This window comes from Eulemur rufifrons, chromosome 3 (assembly GCF_041146395.1).
Source record: "Eulemur rufifrons isolate Redbay chromosome 3, OSU_ERuf_1, whole genome shotgun sequence".
Lineage (NCBI taxonomy): Eukaryota > Metazoa > Chordata > Mammalia > Primates > Lemuridae > Eulemur > Eulemur rufifrons.
The window spans coordinates 68279074-68300509 of record NC_090985.1 but is presented as its reverse complement, the minus strand read 5'-3'; the positions used below and the strand labels follow the sequence as shown (position 1 = coordinate 68300509).

Here is a 21436-nt window from a genome sequence, read left to right as displayed (position 1 = left end):
GGAGCAATAGACTATATCATATAGCCTAGGTACATAGTATGCTGTACCATCTAGGTTTGGATAAATACACTCCCTGATGTTTGCACAATGAAATCATCTAATGATACATTTCTCAGAATGTATCCCCATCATTAAGTCATGCATACTCTGTGTGTGTGTGTGTGTGTGTGTGTGTGTATAAATGAATCAATTTCTGAACTCACTATTCTGTTTCTTTTGATCTGTATGTCTGTCATTATTTTGATCACTTATCTTTATAATATACACATATAGTATATGTTTAATGTATTATATATATTCATTACTTTAGCTTGATATTAACTTGAAACGAGGTAGTATGTATCCTGCAACTTTATTCTTTCTAAAAATTGTTTTGGCTCTTCTGTGTCCTATGCATTTTCATAAAAATTTTAGAATTGATAATTTTTATAAAAAAGCCCATTGGGATTTTGACCAGGCTTGTGTTAAATTTGTGAGTTATTTTGGGGACAATTGACATTTTAACAATATCAAGTCTTCTGATTCATCAATGTGGTATCTCTATTGATTTAAGTCTTTAATTTCTATCAACAATATTTTGCTGTTTTCGGGGTATAGGTCTTGCATGTGTTTTGTTAACTTTTTCCCAGGGTATTTTAGTTTTTGGTGCTATGGCAAATGGTATTATTTTCTAAATTTTAGTTTCCAGTAGTTTTCTTCTAGTGTTTAGAAATACAGTGGGTTTGTTTTATATATTGATCTTTTTCCTGGGAGCTTGCTAAACTCACTTAATAGTTCTTACAGCTTTTTTATTAGATTCCTTTGGATTTTCTACATCGATGATAATATGGTTTGTGGAAAAAAGACAATTTTTATATCTTCCTTCCAAATCTGTATGCCTTTTATTTTCTTTCTTGCCTAATTTTACTGATGGAACCTTCAGTAAAACTTACTTCCTCCTTTCCAACTGCTCTGGCCATCCTCAGCTTTGTCCTGTGGATATAGGTGATATATTGGCTACAGCCTGGCTTTTAAAATTGATATTATGTTTAACCTAAATCCAACAAATATCCTTGTGCCACCATCAAAGACATATTAGGTAAGTATTCAACACAGTATGATACTCTTCATATTTGGATTTTTAAAACAATCTTAAATTACTTTACATTCATGTAAAAATGTCGGCTTTATATCCATCATTGTCTTTTAAAAATACATTTGGATTCCATCTAAAGAAAATTATTTTTTTTTAAATTTTCTTTTTGTTTCTTTTATGTATATCAATTAAAAAATATATGGCAGGCTACCGAGATGTTATACTTGATTTTAGACTAGCTTTGGTAATTGAATCACATGGATCCCTTTATATTATACCAGAAAACTAGAATTCCTACTGCGTAAGACCGTATGAGAATTCTATAGTGATTACTGCAAGTTTTATAATTATTAAATAAAGATCTACAACAAAACAGGTGTTGGAATACAGAACAAGGAAAAAGTGAAGCATTATTTATAAGGGCATCTCCTATTTTTAACCATATTTTCCTTCTTCCTTCTCTCCTTTTCTCCCTTGTCTTCCTCATCTTGTCTTTCCTTTCTTCCTTTTTTTCCTTGCTAACTTTCTTTCCTCCTTTCTTCTTCTTTCCCTCCTTCCTTTATTCTTTTATTCTTTCTTTCTTTTTTTAACAGCTAACATTTATTGGGTGCTTCCTATGCATCACATTTTGTTCTAAACACTTACTAACTCATTTAATACTTGCATGACCTTGTAAGGTATGTGCTATTTTATTCCTGGTCATAGATATGGATCAAAGTGGATGCACAGTTATTCTTTTTTTAAATATATGAGCTAAATGTTTTTAATACATTCACAGATGGGAAACTATGGTTTATTAAATGCCTAATGTGTTAACTATTACTATTAAAATCAATGACTGATATAGTTTTTTAAAAAAATTTTCATTATAAGTGGTGCAGTAGGGAAAAAGAAGGGATTGTGACTTTGTTATAATTATGGTTGATCTCCTAGTTTACACGTGATACTTGGACAGTTAGTGAGTCATGGTATTTTTACTGTTAGTTTTCTATTTCTGTAAAATAGATTTGATAATACATTTCTACTCCAATATTTAGTAACAAAACAAGGTGTTAACTGTAAAAGCCTCATGAAAACTATAAATTTCTTTACAGATATACATGTACTTCTTCATGTGAATGAATATACAGTATCCTAGCTGATTTAAGAGTTTGGCCAAAATAATCTGAAGAGCTTCAGAGAATCAAAGAGTAAGGGATAGTCAGTTAGCATCCCAAGAAAGCTTAAACCATGTGGAGTTTATGTTAGAAAAACTGAAAGAGTGAAAACTCACTATCTAAGCAAGTTAATCATGTAATATGCGGGGTAGGGGCGGGGAGGAAGTAATTAATAAATGTCTATAAAAGGATTTGTGGCTAGGATGGTACTTACTGAAATCATGCCTGAAGTCATCTTACCAGCAGCCTTGTGATAGAGGAAGAGAAGAATACATGAGGGCTTGGAAACATTGAAATAACTTGTAAAATACTTTATACTGTTCTTGTAGTTAGGTTAAATTATAAGAAAACACAAGGTTTTTAACCATCTTGCTATTCTCCTCATGAGTGTGAACTGTAAATGCAAAAATAAATTTCAAGACATTCTTTCTAATCCATAGATACTGTACTTGGCCAATTACTCTTCCTCTTCCTCTTCCTCCTCCTCCATAATCAGGCCCCCTCGGCCCCCTCAGTCCCCTCAATCCATCCATCATAATCCCTTGTTTGAGTGCCGCATTCCACATGCTCTGACTAAAATCATTCTTTCCCTAAGGCGTAGAGAATCTTGATATCCAGCTGTAGTCCTGCTCCTCCCTGTTCAGAGTCTGTATTGCACACTGTAGCATTTAAAAACATATTGCATGTTATTGTTTCATGTTGTAGGTCTCCTTTTCCTACCCATCAAGATTAGAATGCTTTTATCCATCAGGACCCATTGCTTGGGCTCACCTGCAAACCTTTTCCATTTTTCCCCATTTCTTTCCCCACCATTTCTAAACTTAACACTAAACACAAAGTTGGTGCTTTGTTTATGCAATGAAACATTCTAGAGACCTACAAAAGGAAAGTGAGTTGAGGACATATTTAATATTTCTTTCAATTGTGTTCTTCAGCTCTTAGAGGGAAAAGAAGATGCCCAGTCATTTGACATGAACAACTAGAATGGAATTAAAATGCACCTTGTTTCAGAAGCAGGAAGAGTGGAGCAGAAGAAGGCAGCTTTTCTTATTTATCAGAACTGTGATTACAAGATATATAGTGTTTAGATTTTAAAGTGTAAAAGAATTGTACGGATACATGTCTTTATATTGTGTCCAGGTGCATTTAAAGAATACTTTAAAATGCATTTTTGGTAATCAGTTGAAATTTATTTTGGCAGCATTAATATCTTTTTTTGTTACAGTTATCTTGCTAGTTGATAAAAGATTCCAACTTCATCTATTAAAATTTCTTGGAGCAACTAAGCACTGTATTTTGGTGTTTTGTGAAGATAATGGAAAGGTAGGATGATTGGGGAATTTTGAAAAGGAATCTTTTTTTTCTTTTCTTTTTAAGTATGTAATTGGAAATTTCTTGGCAAGGCTGTTTTACATAGTGGTTAAGAGCGTAGGCTCTAGAGCCAAACTGCCTAGTTCTGATCCTGGTTACCTCACTTATTAATCCTGTGAACCTGGACAGGTTACCTCATTGTGCCTCAATCTCTTCTGCAAAATGACATTAATAATAAAGCCTTCTCCTAGAGTTGATGTAATGATTAAATGAACTAGTATCTGTAAAGCGTTAAGAATAGTGCCTGACCCAGAGTAGTCTAGTACTCAATAAATGTTAGTTATTAAAGAAAATTTTAGTTTCCTCCAAGATAAGTATAATTTTACCACCCCTTTTTCAAGGGTCCATCAAGTATCTGAAATTTAGGCTATGACCCATAATTAAAATGGATTAGAAAAACCAGAGCCCTGATAGCACTTACTGTAATTAAACTTGCAAATTTGCAACCTACATGGGGGATGTATTTATGTTAATTGTTTAAATCAGAAAAAGCATTTACTTAGTAATATTCTTTTAAGCAGGGTTATTCTAGTTTTTTAAGTTACATAGTTCTCCTTTAAGTAACTTTAAAGCATTGATGATTTTTAGATTTTAATCTGGGCTGTCATTGAAAACTGGTTGAGAGACAGGTTTCCTCTGTGCCCTCATCAAAAAGACAGAGAAGTTTCTCTTTCCATGATTGTCAGTAAGATTAATTGCCAGCAACAACAATGGAAGAGTTAAAGCTGCAAACAATAGCTCAGTTGTGTGTTTAGGAAGTGGGGATGGGGGGTGAGGAGGCTGAGGGACATGGATTTTATGCTTGGAGGTGGGTATAGTTAAACTAAAGGATCTTAAGAAGAGGAATATTTTTGGCTCACAACTGTAATCCTAGCACTCTGGGAGAGCAAGGTGGGAGGATCCCTTGAGGTCAGGAGTTCCAGACCAGCCTGAGCAAGAGCGAGATCCCGTCTCTACTAAAAATAGAAAAAATTAGCCAGACGTGGTGGTGCATCACTGAAGTCCCAGCTACTTAGGAGGCTGAGGCAGGAGGATCACTTGAACCCAGGAGTTTGAGGTTGCTGTGAGCTAGGCTGACGCCACAGCACTCTAGCCCTGGTGACAGAGCAAGACTCTGTCCCCTTGCCAAAAAAAATCCATTAAAAGAAAGAGATATTCAGAGTGGAGATTGGAGCATGATTAATGATTGAGGGGAGGGCCCATAGAAGAGAGGTGCTAAAGATGAAGGAGAAAGAAGAGAAAACCCGGGAAGGAATGGTCTAGCCTCAGGAACGGTGAGTCAGAAACACAGGTGGAGGGGCTTACTCCAGACATGAAAGAGCTGATGCCTTGTGTTTAGAGCCCAAGTGGAATTTGTAGATGCATCTTTCCAATGGCATTCACCTACAGTTTGTAATAGTATTAAACTCCCTCTGTGTGAGAGTGGAGAAGGCAACTGTGATATGAGGAGTTGCAGGGAGAATTCTCTCATGTCTTGAGAGAATATAGTGCTAGGAATTGAGTGATTAATTCATGCAATTGTCTAGGCTATAAATATGCAAATTAGACTAGGAAGGAATAATAAGCTAAAGAAGATGGCAAAAAAAAATGCCTGGAAGTTATAATGAAGTCTAAAAGAACACATAGAGTGTGAGAGAACTGAAGGGCAGAGTCCAGAGCAGGCGGCACTGTAGTCAGTATTTTGGAAGGATGACAAAAGTCGAGTTGTGGCTGAGTTGGGCTGGCACTGAAAATCCATGGGGGTGGGGACATCATGGAGCTGTAAGATTTATGATATTATCCACGTGGATGTTGAGATCTACCAGGATGATGACAGAAGTTGGGTTTGAGAGGTGGATACAAATTTATGTGTAGGTTTGAGGCCAGGAGTCAAATTTCAATGAAAGTGATAGTTGAACTGTGAAGTCAAAGATGACATCAATTTTCAGCCAGGTATGGTGGCTCATTCCTATAATCCTAGCACTTTGGGAGGCTGAGGTGGGAGGATCTCTTGAGACAAGGAGCTTGAGACCAGCCTGAGCAACAGAGTGAGATCCCTGTCTCTACAAAAATTTTTAAAAATTAGCTGGGTGTGGCGGTATGTGCTGGTAGTCCCAGCCACTCGGGAGGCTGAGGCAGGATCGCTTGAGCCCAGGAGCCCAGGAGCCCAGGAGTTTGAGATCATCATAGATCATAGATCTGTCATCATAGATCACAGTGATCTATGATGACGCCACTGCACTCTAGCCTGGGTGACAGAGTGAGACCCTGTCACAAAAATAAATAAATACATACATACATAAATAAAACATCAAATTTAGTTACAGATGGTGATTAAAAAGCTAGATATTATTAGTTTGCAAATGAGGCTTTTTACATGTGGGTAGAAGAGTAATAAGTAGAAACAACAGCACAATCAATTAATAAGTAATAGTAATACTTAGAATCTAATGTCATTTTCTGGACACTTCCTGTTTTATTATTTTACAAGTCATAAATCTAGGGCCCAGAGCAGGGAGGAGACTTGCCAAGGGTCACACAGCTACACAGCTAGTAAATAGTGGAATTGGTATTTGAGCCCAGGTATCTTTATACTATGTTCCTGCACCTCTGTTGGACATTAGAACTAAAATTGTTCATTGATTCTTTTAATTTTCATAATTTGTCTTTAAACCAGATTTTAAGGCTTTCGAATTTTCTTTTGAAATTGGATCATAATCGTGTACACATTTTAGAATTTTTTATAGTGTGATTTTTAATGTTCCTTTGTTACTATTTTTTTCCCATTTTAAAGTAATGAAGGATGGGCTAGCATAACATTTATTTTGTTTATTGCTTCCTTTCTCTGTTTTCTTAATCTCACTACATAACATAGAATCATTTCTGTTGTCTGCATTAGGCTGTTAGAAACTTGCCTTTTACAAACCTCTTCCATGGACAATCATCCTAATGGAAATAACTGGGCTTCCTACAAGAAGAAAAATGTATCTGTGACTAACCCTGGGAATCTGGGGATTCTTTGAGCTTTTAGCCACACTGTTCATTTTTTGAAGTCCAGCTATTAATTGTTTCGCCGTCCAGCATTCATCCTGTTGGAACAGTGCAATTTCAAATTTTTACCTCTCATTTATACTCAGAGAGAATTAAAAGCAGCAGTATCTCATTCTAAGCAGTGGGCTATCTAAATTTTCTAGGCTGAGAAAATAAAACATAAAGGGAGAAAGAGAAGAGTACAATAACTTTCATTTTCAGCATCTAAGTTATATTAGAATGACTTGACTCCTTCTCTCCCAGTCTTGGAAAAACTTATCTGTTAAATCTTTACTGGAAGATAGTGCACTTTCTATTGGAGCATTTCCTTTGGTTAAGTAATTGTCACCCTCAAAGTAGTTTTAAAAATGATTTTGCTGTAAGAATGATGCAGCTAACATCTGTTCCATTGTTCTGTCATGGAGCCCACTAATGTTCTCCATACCTCCTCTTTCACAGAGTAAGATTTTGGAAGCAAAGTAATTTTCAGAGATCTGAAAGGCAGAGTTTCATATACATAAAAGGAGTTACCAGAATGACTAACATAACCATTCTTATTTTTCATATCCTCAAAATGGTACTCCTGCCCCCTCCACCACCCCCATGTTTTCCAGGATATGCTGAGTTTTATTTCTACTCTGGAAAATGCTGAGAGAGAGAGAAGTTATATATGAGAAAAACTTATCTGAATATTCTTCCAAATACTTTCCTTATAGTCCTTCAAAGTTATGTTAAATTGCTTAAAGTATGCACTGTTTTGTAAAATATGTAAATGCATTTTGATCCTTTTGTAAATATTAAACTTATAGTATTGTCTTATCTAGTGTTGTGATTAAGTGGCCAGTAGAAAATCACTGATTTCACAGGAGCTAAAGATTACTCTTTTAAGCTTTCATTCATTCAGTTAATTTTTTAAGAACCTACTGCATCCCAGGCACTGTTGATTACTGTATGGGCATTGTCACTTTTTAGAATACCTTTATATAGTCAATTATTTTATAAAAGAAATTTAGAAAACAAGAAAAAATGTTTTATATTCACCTGTTTACCATTTCGGTTATCAATCTTTCCTTTCGATGATCTGAGCTTCTATCTACTGTCATTTTCATTTTGCCTGAAGAACACTCTTTAACATTTATTGTAGTGCAGGTCTGGTTGCAGCTTTTGTTTATCAGAAAATATCACCTTCACTTTTGAGGAATATTTTTTCTGGATATGGAGTTCAGGGTTGGGAAGTTCTTATCTTTCAGCACCTTTAAGATGTCATTCCATTATCTTCTAGTGTACGTTATTTCTGATGAGAAGCCAAAGAAAATTTTTATCTGTGTTTACATTGTTTACTTTTTCCTTTGGCTGCTATTAAGATTTTCACTTTATCACTAATTTTAAGTTATTGATTATGTCTTGATTTTTCCCCCCTGTTTGTCCTGCTAGGGATTTGTTTAGCTCTCTGTATCTAAGTCATACTTTTTACCAAATTTGGAATTTTTTTAGTCTCTACTTCTCCAAGTACTTTTTCTTCCTCTGGGACTCCAATTATACATGTATTAGAATGCTAGATACTGTTCCACAGGTCACTGAGGCTCTGCTGTTTTTTTTACTCAGATTTTTTTCTTCCTTCCCTCTGACCTTCATTTTAGATATTATATTGCTGTGTCTTCAAGTTCATGGATCTTTTTTCCTGCAGATAAGCCCATTTGTTTATTTTTTTATTTCAGATATTGAATTATTTTGCTTTAGAAGTTATATTTGTTTATATTTTTGTATTTTCCATTTTTCTCATTATAGTCATCTTTTCAATGAAATCTTTTAAAATATTTATAATAGCATTTTAAAGGTTTTTACTAATTCTATCTTCTTTGTCATTTCTGGGGCTCTTTCTATTAACCGATTTTTCACCTGGATGTGTTTCTGTATCCTTTTGTGTGTAGTAATTTTCGATAGCATATTAGGAATGTTATGTTGTTCTTGTTGTGTAGAGTGTATTGTATCTTAAATTTTCTTTTGAGGTCTGTTTTTTGTTTTGGCAAGAAGCTAAATTCCTTGTGGACCAGCTCAATCATTTTAAGTCTCATTTTAAAGCTTTATTTGGGCGAGTCTAGAGTAGCCTTTACTTTTGGGCTAATTTAATGCTCCTACTAAGGCATGGTTTTTCTGAGCCTTCTACCGAAAGCCCTGGATGTTCAATGAAGTTGCTTAGAACTCACATACCTCCCAGCCCTGTGTGAACTCTGGGAATTATACAGCTTACCATTCCCTTGAGTTGTTTTTTTGGCTGGCTTCATGGAATCACACTCTACACATGTACAGCTGGGTATTTGACTAAAGACTCAGTGAAACTCTGTGCAGCTTGATGGAGCTCTATCCCTGCATACTTTCTTTAGAGGAACTCCTACTCGCTTTAGTTTCCACTGCAGCCTCCCCAACTCTGATCTCTGTCTCTTTAACTCAGTGTGAATGCCATTTTCTGCATATGCCACAGTCTACGTAGTACCCTTAGCAAAAATCTGGGGGGATCTCAGGGCTTATTTCATTCATTTTCCTTCTCTCAGGGATCACCATCCTTCCCTGCCTGTTGTACAGTACCTGTAAATGATTGTATCGTATATCTTACTTTTCTTGATATTTGCAGTGGAAGGGTAAGTCCACCATGGCTGGAGGCAGAAGACTCTGCTAATTTAGTTTTAATTATCATTTATTCTTGTTTAAGTGGTACTTAGTTAATGGAAATCCTGTCCAGCCGATTATGCAGGGTGTTATAGGGCATACCTCTGAGATTTGGGCTTTTGTATTGACTTTCTAGGTATAGAATTCCAAGTAAGTGCAGACTGGGCCACGCCAACTGACAGCAAGATTAATAGCAAGAAATAGCAATTTTCTTAGATTACTCTCTCATTAATTTGGGGCTAGTAATAATGCTTCAGTTTTTGTTATACCCTCTTGAATCAGATCTTATTCTTGTAAATCATGTTTTCCTGATGTGAATTGATATAGCTGTATTGTTAATCAATTGTATTCTTTTAAAATTTCAGGAGCAGCATTTCTCGCTATTACAACCATCTATGCTGAGACTGGATCAGGCTTTGTAGCACCAAGCGCTTCTGCCAAAGCAGGCGTGGAAGCCATGAGCAAGTGAGTTCTTCTATGATAATCTCGTTGCTGAAGATAAATGATGACTTCAGTAGCTCAGGGAACTAAATTTCTGCTTTCTGGTCTCCATCCAGAAAAAAGCAAAACAAAGACTAATTTGGACTCACAATGAGACAGACATTCCATCTCCCACATGGGTCCTTTTTGTCTCTAGTTGCACTGTCCTATAGAACTTTCTGCAGTGATGGAAATGTTCTATAAATATGCACCATCCAACAGTCACATGTAGCAATTGAACCCATGGCATGAGGCCCCTGTGACTGAGAAACTAAATTTAAAAATTTTAAATTAAAATTAAATAGCCATCTGTGGCTAGTGGTTACTTATTAGACACCCAAGACTATAGCTTTTATTTTTTTGCTCTCCCGTGTATCTTTACCAGTGCCATCTCTAACTTCTTATAGACACATCTTTATTCTTTTACCATACCTACTGTGTTAGATTAATGGGACTAACACAGATCCTGAGCACTTGCCAAGCCCAGTGGCCTTTATCTCAGCAGAGTGTGATTGCTTTTTAAGTCTGTTGCTCATTGGCTTTTTCCATTGTCTTTGTTGTAATGGAAGTCCTCATCATTGCTTGTCTGGCTTACTGCAATAATCCTGTATTTCTCTGATATCTGTCTCTTCCCCTTTCATTTTATATACATATTCCCACCAGAATAATCTTTTTAAAAATGTATATCTGCTTATGGTACTCCCTAGCTAAAAAACCTTAAATCATTTTCCTGTTACTCTTTGGAATAAAGACCAAAACTCACTATGACATTTTAAACAGAGCTGTCCCTGGCCTTTATGAATTAATTTATTCAATAAATATTTATTGTGTACCTTTTGTGTGCTAAGTACCAGGGATATGATAGTCATGGAAATAGAACAGTCCTCATCCTCAGCTGAGCTTAAATTTTTATACTATTCCATCCATTATTCCTGTACTTTAATTTCCATTGAACTGTTCCATGTTTCCTTAAACACGTCACGTATTTTCATATGTCTACCCCTGGGTTATGCTATTGCTGGAATTTGCTGTATTATTTTGCCTACTTTTATGGCTTTCATCATTATCACCTCCTCTGGGATGTTTTCTTTCATTTCTCTACACAGAATTAATCATTTCCTATTCTCTGTGTCTTAAAACTTTGTTTAATCCAATCTAGTGAGAGGACAAACAGACTAATAAATAGATTCTAAAATGAAGATAGTATACCAGTAGAGCAGAGGCACAGAAAAGGGCATGACAGAGTTTTTAACATAACATTAAAACTACCTGACTTCCCCACCAGAGTGTGAGTTCTGTTAGAGAGGGAACCATATGTTTATATCTTCATTACCCAGGAGGATCTGGTACATCACTAGTGCTCCATTCTTGCTGAAACGTGTTATTGTGCTCTTCTTTCAGTAGACTCAAGGTACTTTCAAATATTTAAATCAGTAGTACACATTTGTTTGAGATAGAAGTATTACTTTATTCAGAAGTTGAATCTTAGTCTGAATAGGGATAATTATCATTCTTTTAAGGTCAGATGGTATTGGAAATAAGGGTTTGGAACTAGACTATTTTGACATCATTATACAGTATCAATATTTGTTTTTTGGGACTTTTGAATATTATTAGAGGTTTCAATTTCATGTCCTTTAAGGACTATGTTTTTGTGTTGCTTTTCTTTGTGTTCTTGCATAGTGTATTGCATGTAATAGATGCTCAATAAATATTAATATTTGCTTTCCTTTACAATTCGAGTTCCCATCTTTATAGTGCACAGTCATACTGAATAAGACCTTGTAGGTTCTCAAGTACTACATGTTGTCTGTGCCTTTGTTCTTTGCTCATACTGACCCATATGCTTGGGCTGTCTTTCTGTCTCCATTCTACCTTCCCACCCCCTTTTTCTCCTCCCCCCTGCCTCCTGCTGCAAACTCCTAATCCTTCCTTAAGTGTCAGCTCAAATATCGCCTCCTCAGGAAAGCCTTCCCTGTCACTCTCAGTAGACAGGTGTTTTTTCCTTCAAGCAGCTATGGCTCACATCATACTGTTCCCAGTCTAGTAACTAGTTCATTATGCCACCCAACTGATCTCTCTTGAGAGAGAAGGACTGCTCTTTTGAGAGCAGGGACTAACTTTATTTGAAGCTAAACAATACTGATAGAACATTGACACATGGTAAGTACATGATAAACATTTGATGAATGAACAACAATAATGGCTAACATTTATTGAGTATATTGTCCTTAGCATCTTAACATGCAGAGTTAGTCATATGAGGTATATTCCTTATTATATTACAGTAGTTCTTCAGTAGGTAAGCTAGCTTAATGAGAGCTGATAGATCATGCTAGCAATTGAAGAAATTTATCTGACATACCTCTGAGCCATAGGATGGCTTTTTCTCTAGGCAGGTTTTCTTAACAGGTTACTAAGTTTTTTACAGGATGAAATGGATTCTGCTCAGTTCAGTAATTTTGTTAAGACATGAAGTTACTACTTCTTTAGCGATTTAGAGTAGCTACACTACAAACACATGCCCAGGGTAGTTATGGTCATGAACTTTGTCAAAAGCATCATTCAAAGAAGCAGTTTTTATGTACAATTTGCCTGAAAGAGATGCAGCCCACCCATCTCTCTAAAATGCGTCATGGATTAAGCCAGATTAAGAGACCGTACTTGAATTACATGTACCCTGACCCTTAGAATTGGTTTTACTGAATTGGTCTTTGAAGCGATGCTGTCAGACTATATTAATAGATACCTTATAGTTTCATAAAACTAATCTAATTTTATCTATTGCAAGGATACAGTGTCTTCAGGACATTATTATATAACACAATTTTCCTTTTATAAATCTTGTAGGAAGAAATGTTTTTCTGATTTTTGTATTAGAAACAATTGTGTTTTTCCTGTGCAATTAGCTTGTGTTTTCCTTATGGGTACTGTGAATTGTGTAACTGATTAGGCTTACTTTTTTTGCCTAGGGTCATAGAGTAGACACAAGTCTGTGATGTGACTATTGCAATTATATGGAACTTAACAATATATTTCAATATTAGCTTCATTCATAGCTCCTTTATATTTCCTTATCTTTATTTCTCTGTTTCTTTTTTCCTTCTTTCTTTCAAATTATCGTTATCTACCTCATTTGCATTATCTGTATTCCTTTAAACTACCTTCAGTCATTTTTGAAACTAGATTAAGTATATATGCACACAAATATACATATCAATGTAAATTCCTAAAACAAATTTAGATTAAGAAAAGTTATGTGTATCTGTCAAATAGGTTTTTAAAACAAGTTGTTTTAAAGTCCCATGTTTGCTATTAGTCTTATATTTTGCTTTAAGACATTAAGCAAGATTTTGTTAGATTCCTATTTCCTTTCATGTTTAATTCAGCAATTGTATTAAGGCCTAGTTAAACATGGATGTGGTTAATATTTTAAATCTATGTAATCCATCTCTTAATTAAAGCACTTGTGATATTGCAGACATTGTAATCCATGCAAGGGCTATAAATAAAGTTATAATGACCTTTGTAACTGCAGGACTGAACTCCAGGAAATGTGAGGGAAGAGCATAAAGCTCTCACATTTTTATGTGGGTAATGAATACCTACTCTAAAAATGTGTGTTGATACTGGACTTCTTGTTCTCAAGGGTAAATGGTAGGCAGTGTAGCATAGTGATTAAGGGCACTGAAACGTAAATGGTAGGTTTTATAGCAGAGTGGTTAAGGGCACAAACTGGAGCTAGACCACCTGAGGTTGACAGATTAGCCATGTGATGTAGAGAAAATGATTTAACCCCTTTGTGTCTTAGTTACCTATCTGTAACAGAGGGAATAGTGATAGTACCTACGGGTAATCTCTGTTACGTAGTAAGCACACAGTGAGTCTTGTTATTAGTCTTTTTAACATATGGTATAATATTTTAGAATATATGTTGTTTATTTTAATTTTTAGATCTCTTGCAGCTGAGTGGGGTAAATACGGAATGCGATTCAACGTGATTCAACCAGGGCCTATAAAAACCAAAGTAAGTTGTAGTTTGCTTATTACCACATTGTGAATGATTAAAGAATGAAAGTGATAGATGTATTCTGATGGTTGTGTGGACTTTCTAGGGAAGTCTGGGTTGTAAGGAAGAGGCTTTTGCTATTATCCAGTCTACGAAATAAGGAGGTGGGCAGGAATGTAACAGCTATGCAACTTCTCGGTTAGGTTTATTTCGATGTCTTAATCTTCTGGGATCTTTTATGCCATCAATTGTGGCATTTTGTCTGATTTGCTTCAGTTATCTCTTATTTTCCTGTATTTCTTAATTTTCACCATATTTTGAAGACTGACTTTGACTGACATCCTTTTTGTCAATCATGGAAATGTAACTATATTTTTAGTTTAAGAAATGCTCTAGGAATTTATTATACAGGCTTGGTTTTCCTATAGGTAGCATTGTCTTTGACTCATGCCTGTGCCTTTTCACTTTCAAACAGTCAATTATGCATGTCATCTAACTCCCACGTTTCTCCAGTTAAAATCCTTCGATGGCATATGCCTTTCACCTGTAAGTAATAATCCCTACAGAACTGAGTGCAATTCATAATTATCACTAATGCTGTCACAGATGTTGCTCAGCGTGTCCACACGTTCTCTGTTCTCTCACACTGCCCCAAATAACTTCACTCTCACACTTCTTTTTGTTTTCATGTAAAGCAAGAATTTATAAACCCAACCGGAATGTAGCTTTGAAAGCCCAGCCAAAGTTTTGTAACAAGTTTCAGTTGTATAAACACATTGGAAAATATGCTAAGGAATATTAGGTTAGTGGGAAAACAACTCAAAAGCATACAACACATGCTTCAGGGTGGCCCTGTGCTAAGTAGTGTCTGAAAAGAACTGTATAGTCACAGAAACTTTTTTCTAGGACCTCAGTATCTAGGAAAGATCATCTGCATTTTAGTTATCTGTTTAACATATATTTGTTGAATGCCCACTGTGTGCATAGGTACTGAGAAATATACAGAAACATTTGTGAGAAAGTGCTTGAAGAAGTTTATAGTCTAGTCATTGAGATATGAGTGATACCCAAACAGTAAGTATTTAGTTTTAAAGAGATTAAAAGAAAACTGAAGTACAGACTCCCTAGCCTGCACTTACAGAACCAGGACTGGGACCAGCTGATACCCTTTGTCTCTGTTGCTTTCTACCTGCCCAGGGAGAACTGGAGGCTCACAAGGAGACTCCTGAGTGTTTGCTCAGTCTCATACCTGTGCTATTGAGAAAAACACGGGTACAGAAAAATCCAGTCATTATTAATCAGTGCACATCTATACTTCATCTTGGTCTATTCCTTCACATCGTTGACACAAAGCAGAAATTGTTGGGCTAATTTAGTTACGGTTTTTTTTCCTCTCTAGGATCTACTTGAATTTAATATTCCCACGTACTTGTTTTCTTCCTTTCCTAATATTTTGAGAAGGGAGTAGAAAAGGAATTTCCTCTTAAATATTTCCACTTGAGTCACTCTTCTGTGTTTAGTAAATGACATGACAATAATACCATACACTGCCTCCCTCCCACTAAGCTTGTACATATTTCAGAGTAATTTTATATACATTTTCTCATTTGATGCTTACAACAATTTTGTGAGATAGCTAAGATAGATATCCTCATTTTTCAGAGAAGAAATTAAGGTAAAAAGGTTATGTTTTCCATTGATCCTTTTTTTAGGTCAAAGTTAGGTAAAATGACTTGTTTTGGGGGGCTAGAGTGAATGTAGAAGAATTTGTTGAAATTCTTTATTTCTTACAAGGCGTAAGACATGAAAAGGCTGCCGTGATAGCATTCCGTTTTATACAATTTTTTTTCTTATGTAGCAAAGGGGTTGCGTTAAAAACAAACAAACAAAAACCACAACCTAAACTGTCTTCTGAATTTCTAAGGGCGCCTTTAGCCGTCTTGACCCAACTGGAGAATTTGAGAAAGATATGATTGACAGAATTCCCTGTGGTCGGCTGGGGACTGTGGAAGAACTTGCAAATCTTGCTGCTTTCCTTTGTAGTGATTATGCTTCTTGGATTAATGGAGCAGTAAGCATTGTTTATTTCTCTTGACTTTTTTTCAGAGGTGGTTTTGGGGTAGGGAGGCGTATATAGTATGGAACCAATCTTGGCAATGCTGGTAATAAATATGATTTAAAATATTTATTTAGCTGTAAATAATATCAAAATATTATATATATTGTTTCACCTATGAAATGTATTAACTGATAAATTAATTTTGTTAAATGTAAGTTACTTTGGTAGACATGCTTTTAAGATGATCTTTAAGATTGGGTGGAATTTGAAATTGTGGAGATGATGAAAATAGGATTCTACACCATTTAGGTTTAATCGTGAGTTTTATCTTTAAAATTTGGGCTTTTATTGGAAGTGCCAAGGAGCTACTCCATCCCTTTAGGCTGGGAATATGGATAAGGGTTCAGAAATGTTTTAAAAGGAGTTAGTTTCAAAGTTTTAAAATTTTTTTTTGCAGGCTATTAGATTTGATGGTGGAGAGGAAGCACTTATTTCAGGGGAATTCAACAGTCTGAGAAAGGTAATGCCATTTTGTGTATTTAATGTAATATTAACAGCTAGGATACTAAGCTTTAAAAACATGCAGGAACCATATTAAATTGTTATTTTCTTTTTGTGTTAGGTCACCAAGGAGCAGTGGGACACAATAGAAGAACTCGTTAGGAAGACAAAAGGCTCCTAAGACAATTCTGGCCATCATTTTGGCCACAGAAAAGTCAGAGAATAGAAATGATACAAACTGTCTATCATCTTTCCCATATTTCAAGTCTAATAAATTGTTAATGAACAAACAATTCATTGAGTGTGTTATTATGTGCCAGGCCAGTGTTTGTAGCTGTTGTATGTCAAAGATAAATTAAGATGAGATATACTCCTTTCAAAAAAATGTTTAAAACTTAAGAAAAAGGGGAGAGTGGGTGGAAGGCTTTGATAGAAGTAAAAAGTGCTTGGAAGTGCAGAGAAAGGAATGGATATTTGCAACCTGGAAAATCAGGAGAAGCTTAATAGTGGAAATAGCATTTGAGTTACAAATTATGCTATGCTTATTGTTATAGGGCCTGAAAGAAAGAAAGAAAGTAGAGAATCTGGCCCAGGCCTTGTGGCTCACACCTGTAATCCTAGCACTTTGGGAAGGTGAGTGGGGAGGACTGCTTGAGGTCAGGAGTTCAAGACCAGCTTGGGCAACCTAGTGAGACCTCCTCTCTATAAAAAAATAAAATAATATCTGGGCATGGTGGCGTGCACCTGTAGTCCCAGCTACTTGAGAGGCTGAGGCAGGAGGATCACTGGAGCCCAGGAGTTTGAGGTTGCAGTGAGCTATGATGATGCCACTGCACTCTAACCCAGGCAACAGAGCAAGACTCTGTCTCAAAATAACAATAACAACAAAATATTTAAAAAAAAAAGAAATTAAAGAATCTACAATAAATTCAATAGATTCTGCCTTTCCAGTGTATTTCATTTTCATTGTGCTTGTGAATTTTCTTCTTTAGATAGTTCACTATTAACTCAAACCTTAAATTTTTACTAGGACTTATTTATAGCCAGGCATTTTATTTGGTACTGAATAATCTACGGCCCTTGCCCTCTTGAAACTCATTATCTAGCAGGATAGACAGACCTATAAATAATTATTTATGATATATTATGGTAAATATTATTCTGGCAGTATTAAAGTGTGGAGGAAGAAGTAATTCATTCTGTCTCCAGAGTTTAGAGAGATAGCATTCCATCTCAGCTTTAAAAGAAAAATAGATTTCTTTGGGTAGAGAAGATAAACAAAGGTTATAAAATATTTTTGTGTAAATTTAATTTAATTTTATATTTGGTTTGACTAATTTGGTATCCTGAGAATGAAATAATAAGAAAGCCAAAGTCTTAAGTCTACAGAGCTATAATTTTGAGCCTATATTTTTAAAAAGTCCATTTTGCTTTCCTAGGAATCACTTGTCACATGTTCACTAGACTGACCGTCCCCATTGTCCAAATTGTCAGGAGAAGGGACCAGCTTTCATCTTACTTTATCTTAACAGATCTGCAAAAGAATCCATTTTTCTTATTTGAATTTATAATCTATAAGCCCCACGTGGAAACCCTTATTATATTGGTAGCTAATTGTGCACATAAATTACATTTATTATATTTAGTTGTGTACATATAGGGTGATGTTATAGGTTTGGAATAAGTGGCCTTGACATTTCTAATTATACTGACTTTCACTGGGCTTTTTAGGATGTTACACTTTTTCTTGACACTTTTGCAATGCAGGTACCCAATCTCCATTTTACCTTTAACACTAACCCTGGTTTTCTTTTCAGTCATCCACATGTCTCTTCTTCTTTTTAAAATTATCAATACTTCTTGTAGTGTAAAAAAAAGACCCTTGTATAAGTTTCATCACTTCTTATTTTTGACATCTTTAACTGCCATCCCCAAGCCCGGGGCTGCAGAGTGGTACCAGTCTGTGGCCTATTAGGAACCGGGCCCCACAGCAGGAGGTGAGCAGTGGGCAAGTAAGTGAAGCTTCTTCTGTATTTATAGCTGCTCCTCATCACTGGCATCAAGGCATAAACTCCATTTCCTGTCAGATCAGCAGCGGCGTTAGATTCTCAAAGAGCACGAACGCTACTGTAAACTGTATATGTGAGGGATCTAGGTTGTGCCCTCCTTATGAGCATCTAATGCCTGATGATTTGAGGTGGAGCTGAGGTGGTGATGCTAGCACTGGGGAGTGGCTGCAAATACAGATGATCATTAGCAGAAAGGTTTGACTGCACAATAAATGTAATACGCTTGAATCATCCCAAAACCATTCTGCCCTCACCCCCAGGGAAAAAATGTCTTCCATAAAACTGGTCCCTGGTGCCAAAAAAGTCGGGGACCACTGATCTCTAAGATATAGGATTATAATATCTGCTTCCCAGGTTGCTATGAGGACTAAGTGAGATGTAATAAGTAAATACACCATAAAATGTAAAGCGTATAAAAGAAAGTTGGAACCTCTTATCTTTTTCTGCCCTTTCATTTTTAAGACTTGGTTATCACAGAAAATGTGAGAATACAAAAAAATAGAAAAAAATTTAAAAATTCACTAACTTTCTAAAGAAAACTTCTGCTAATATTTTGAAATATTTATTTTCAGTCTTTTGCTTTTTTATTTTTATGAAGGTAATTTGTGCATATAATTTACATAGTTATCAACTACTGCAGTCCCTGCTCCTCAACTCACTTTCCACAGCAACTGCCAACTTTTTTTCTTTTTCTTCTCTCATATAACTCCATTTTAAAAAGCAACATACTTATTTTGCTATTTCTTGATGTTTTCCCCCAATTTCAGAAATTTCATTGACTTTCTTCCATGAATGATGGTTATCACTCTTACTCCATTTTCATACCCACCTTCTACCTCCCACCTCTCACCAAACACACACAGAGACACTCTTCCCCTCTACTAATTCTACTAATATAACCATATCCCTATTTTTGGTAAGATTGATCTTCAGTGTTTACATTTTTATAACTTTATAAATATAGTTTTTTCCCCAATGTTTGCTCAACTTCCCTCCTTTTTTGTTAATAGTTCAGATTGTATGATAAATTGGATTCTTTGAAAAGTAAGTATTATTTTTAGTATTCTATTATTTATATGTATCATAATTTAATTCTAAATGCTTATAGTTATGTTACTTTTTTATTTTTTAAGTTTAAAATTGTTTTCTTCAAGGATGCTGGTGCCTCTCTTGCCAATGCATTTTTAAATTATTACTATTATCATTTTTGGTTGACAGATCATAATTGTATACTTTTATGGGGCACAATGTGATCTTTTGATATATGTATACAGTGTGGAATGATTAAATCAATCTAATTTACAGTATCTACCACCTCTCTTACATATTTTTTATTTTGAGACATTTTAAATTTACTCTTAGTTATTTTGAAATATATAAGATGTTGACTGCTGTGCAATAGGTCTCAAAACCTATTCCTCCTGTCTCTCTGAAACTTTTGTACTCTCTGATCAAAAGTTGCCCCCTCCACCCCCAGCCTCTGGTAACTATCATTCTACTTTCCAGTTCTATGAGTTTCAACTTTATTTGATTCCCCACATAAGTGAGATCATAGGTTATTTTTATTTTTCAATATTATAAATAAAACTTTAAATATTACACTTTTGCAAAGATTTTGATTTGTGTAAGCTTGTATATAATTTTTTCTTCTATTAAAAATAGTTCTTATAATAGTTTCTTAGTCATCTTCCAAAGTTTGCATCATTATTATATGTTATTACAAATGGTGGATGAGGGAGCAAAGCTTGCAATCATGGCAGAGAGGATCAGAAAAGCGAGACCATGGGGATACTGAGTAACAGTCATTTCTTCCTGAGTCTGAAAGAGAAACAAACATTATTGATGGGTAATCATTATACTCTATGACAGACAACGTTTGGGCTGTAACCACATCAGTGTTTGACCTTAAGAATTATTACATTGTCACTCTACTTAGTACCTTTTGTAAGAGTCCTGCTTCTATTGTACTAATGGAAGAGTTGATACTCAGTAAATTAAAGTGAGGATTATTGGTAACAGTGTCATTCATCTTACAATTAATATGTGAAAACACCTCCAGGAAATGTTTCAGCTGTAGAGTGACAGCCATTATTTCCTTATTCTGTGGAAACTAAAGCAGCAAGAATTTAAGCAACTTTGTAGAATTTTAGAGCTGGAAAAGCCTTAGAAGATACAAATTCTTAATCTTTTCATTTTCCAGTTGAGGAAACTGCAGTCCAAGAAAGTTATATGACTTGCCCCAGGTCACACAATTAGTCAACCTCATGTCTATTGTCCAGTTGGATGTTTCTTGGGATCATAACTTAAAGCAAGAGACAATCACAGGGTCTTTATGAGTTAGAAATTACATTACAAAAGCCTTGAAGGGGAAAAGCCCATTAGTTTGTTTTTTAACTTTTTAGTTGAAGTTAAAATGACTTCTAAAATTGCACAAATCATGAATTATCACAAAATGAATACACTCATGTAACCAGTACCCAGCTCAAGAAACAGAATGTTACCAGGAATCCAGAAGCCTCCCACCTGGCTCCTATTATGACTCTCTTCCTTCTCCCTAAAACTAACCACTATCTTGACTTCTGACACCACAACTAAGCTGCTTTTGAAATTTATATCAATAGAATCACACAATATGTATTCCTATGTTTCTGGCTTTTTTTTTCTATGTAGCAATTGCTTGTGCATTCTTATTCAATTTCATTGAATATATGGTAAATATGAATATGCTGCAATTACTTTCTTAGCTCTGCTATTGGTGGACATTTGGGTTGTTTCTAGTTTGAGGCTATGCCAAATACAACGCTGCTGTGAACATTCTTGTTCTTTTGGTGAAAATACATACACCTTCACCTGTTAGATTGATAATACCTAGAAGTGAAATTGCTGGGTTATAGGGTGTGCATATGGTCACATTTAGTACATACTGTGAAATGGCTTTCCAAAGTGCTCACAGTTTAACCTCCTACCAAGTCGTGTGTGAGAATTTCCACTGTGCCACATTCTCACTAGTACTTAGCATTCTAAATCTCTTTACTTTTA

The 21436-nt window shown here is 35.4% G+C and overlaps 1 protein-coding gene across 1 annotated transcript in view; it reads left to right on the top strand.

Moving 5' to 3' along the window:
• DECR1 (2,4-dienoyl-CoA reductase 1) overlaps positions 1–16613 on the top strand; it is a 38670-nt gene extending 22057 nt beyond the window's left edge. Inside the window, exons 6-10 of the mRNA XM_069466250.1 lie at positions 9645–9744; positions 13714–13786; positions 15693–15839; positions 16285–16347; positions 16450–16613. Of these exons, the coding sequence (XP_069322351.1) occupies positions 9645–9744; positions 13714–13786; positions 15693–15839; positions 16285–16347; positions 16450–16509 (443 nt within the window). The 3' untranslated portion in view covers positions 16510–16613. The remainder of the gene's footprint in view (positions 1–9644; positions 9745–13713; positions 13787–15692; positions 15840–16284; positions 16348–16449) is intronic.
• Positions 16614–21436: the final 4823 nt, after the last annotated feature.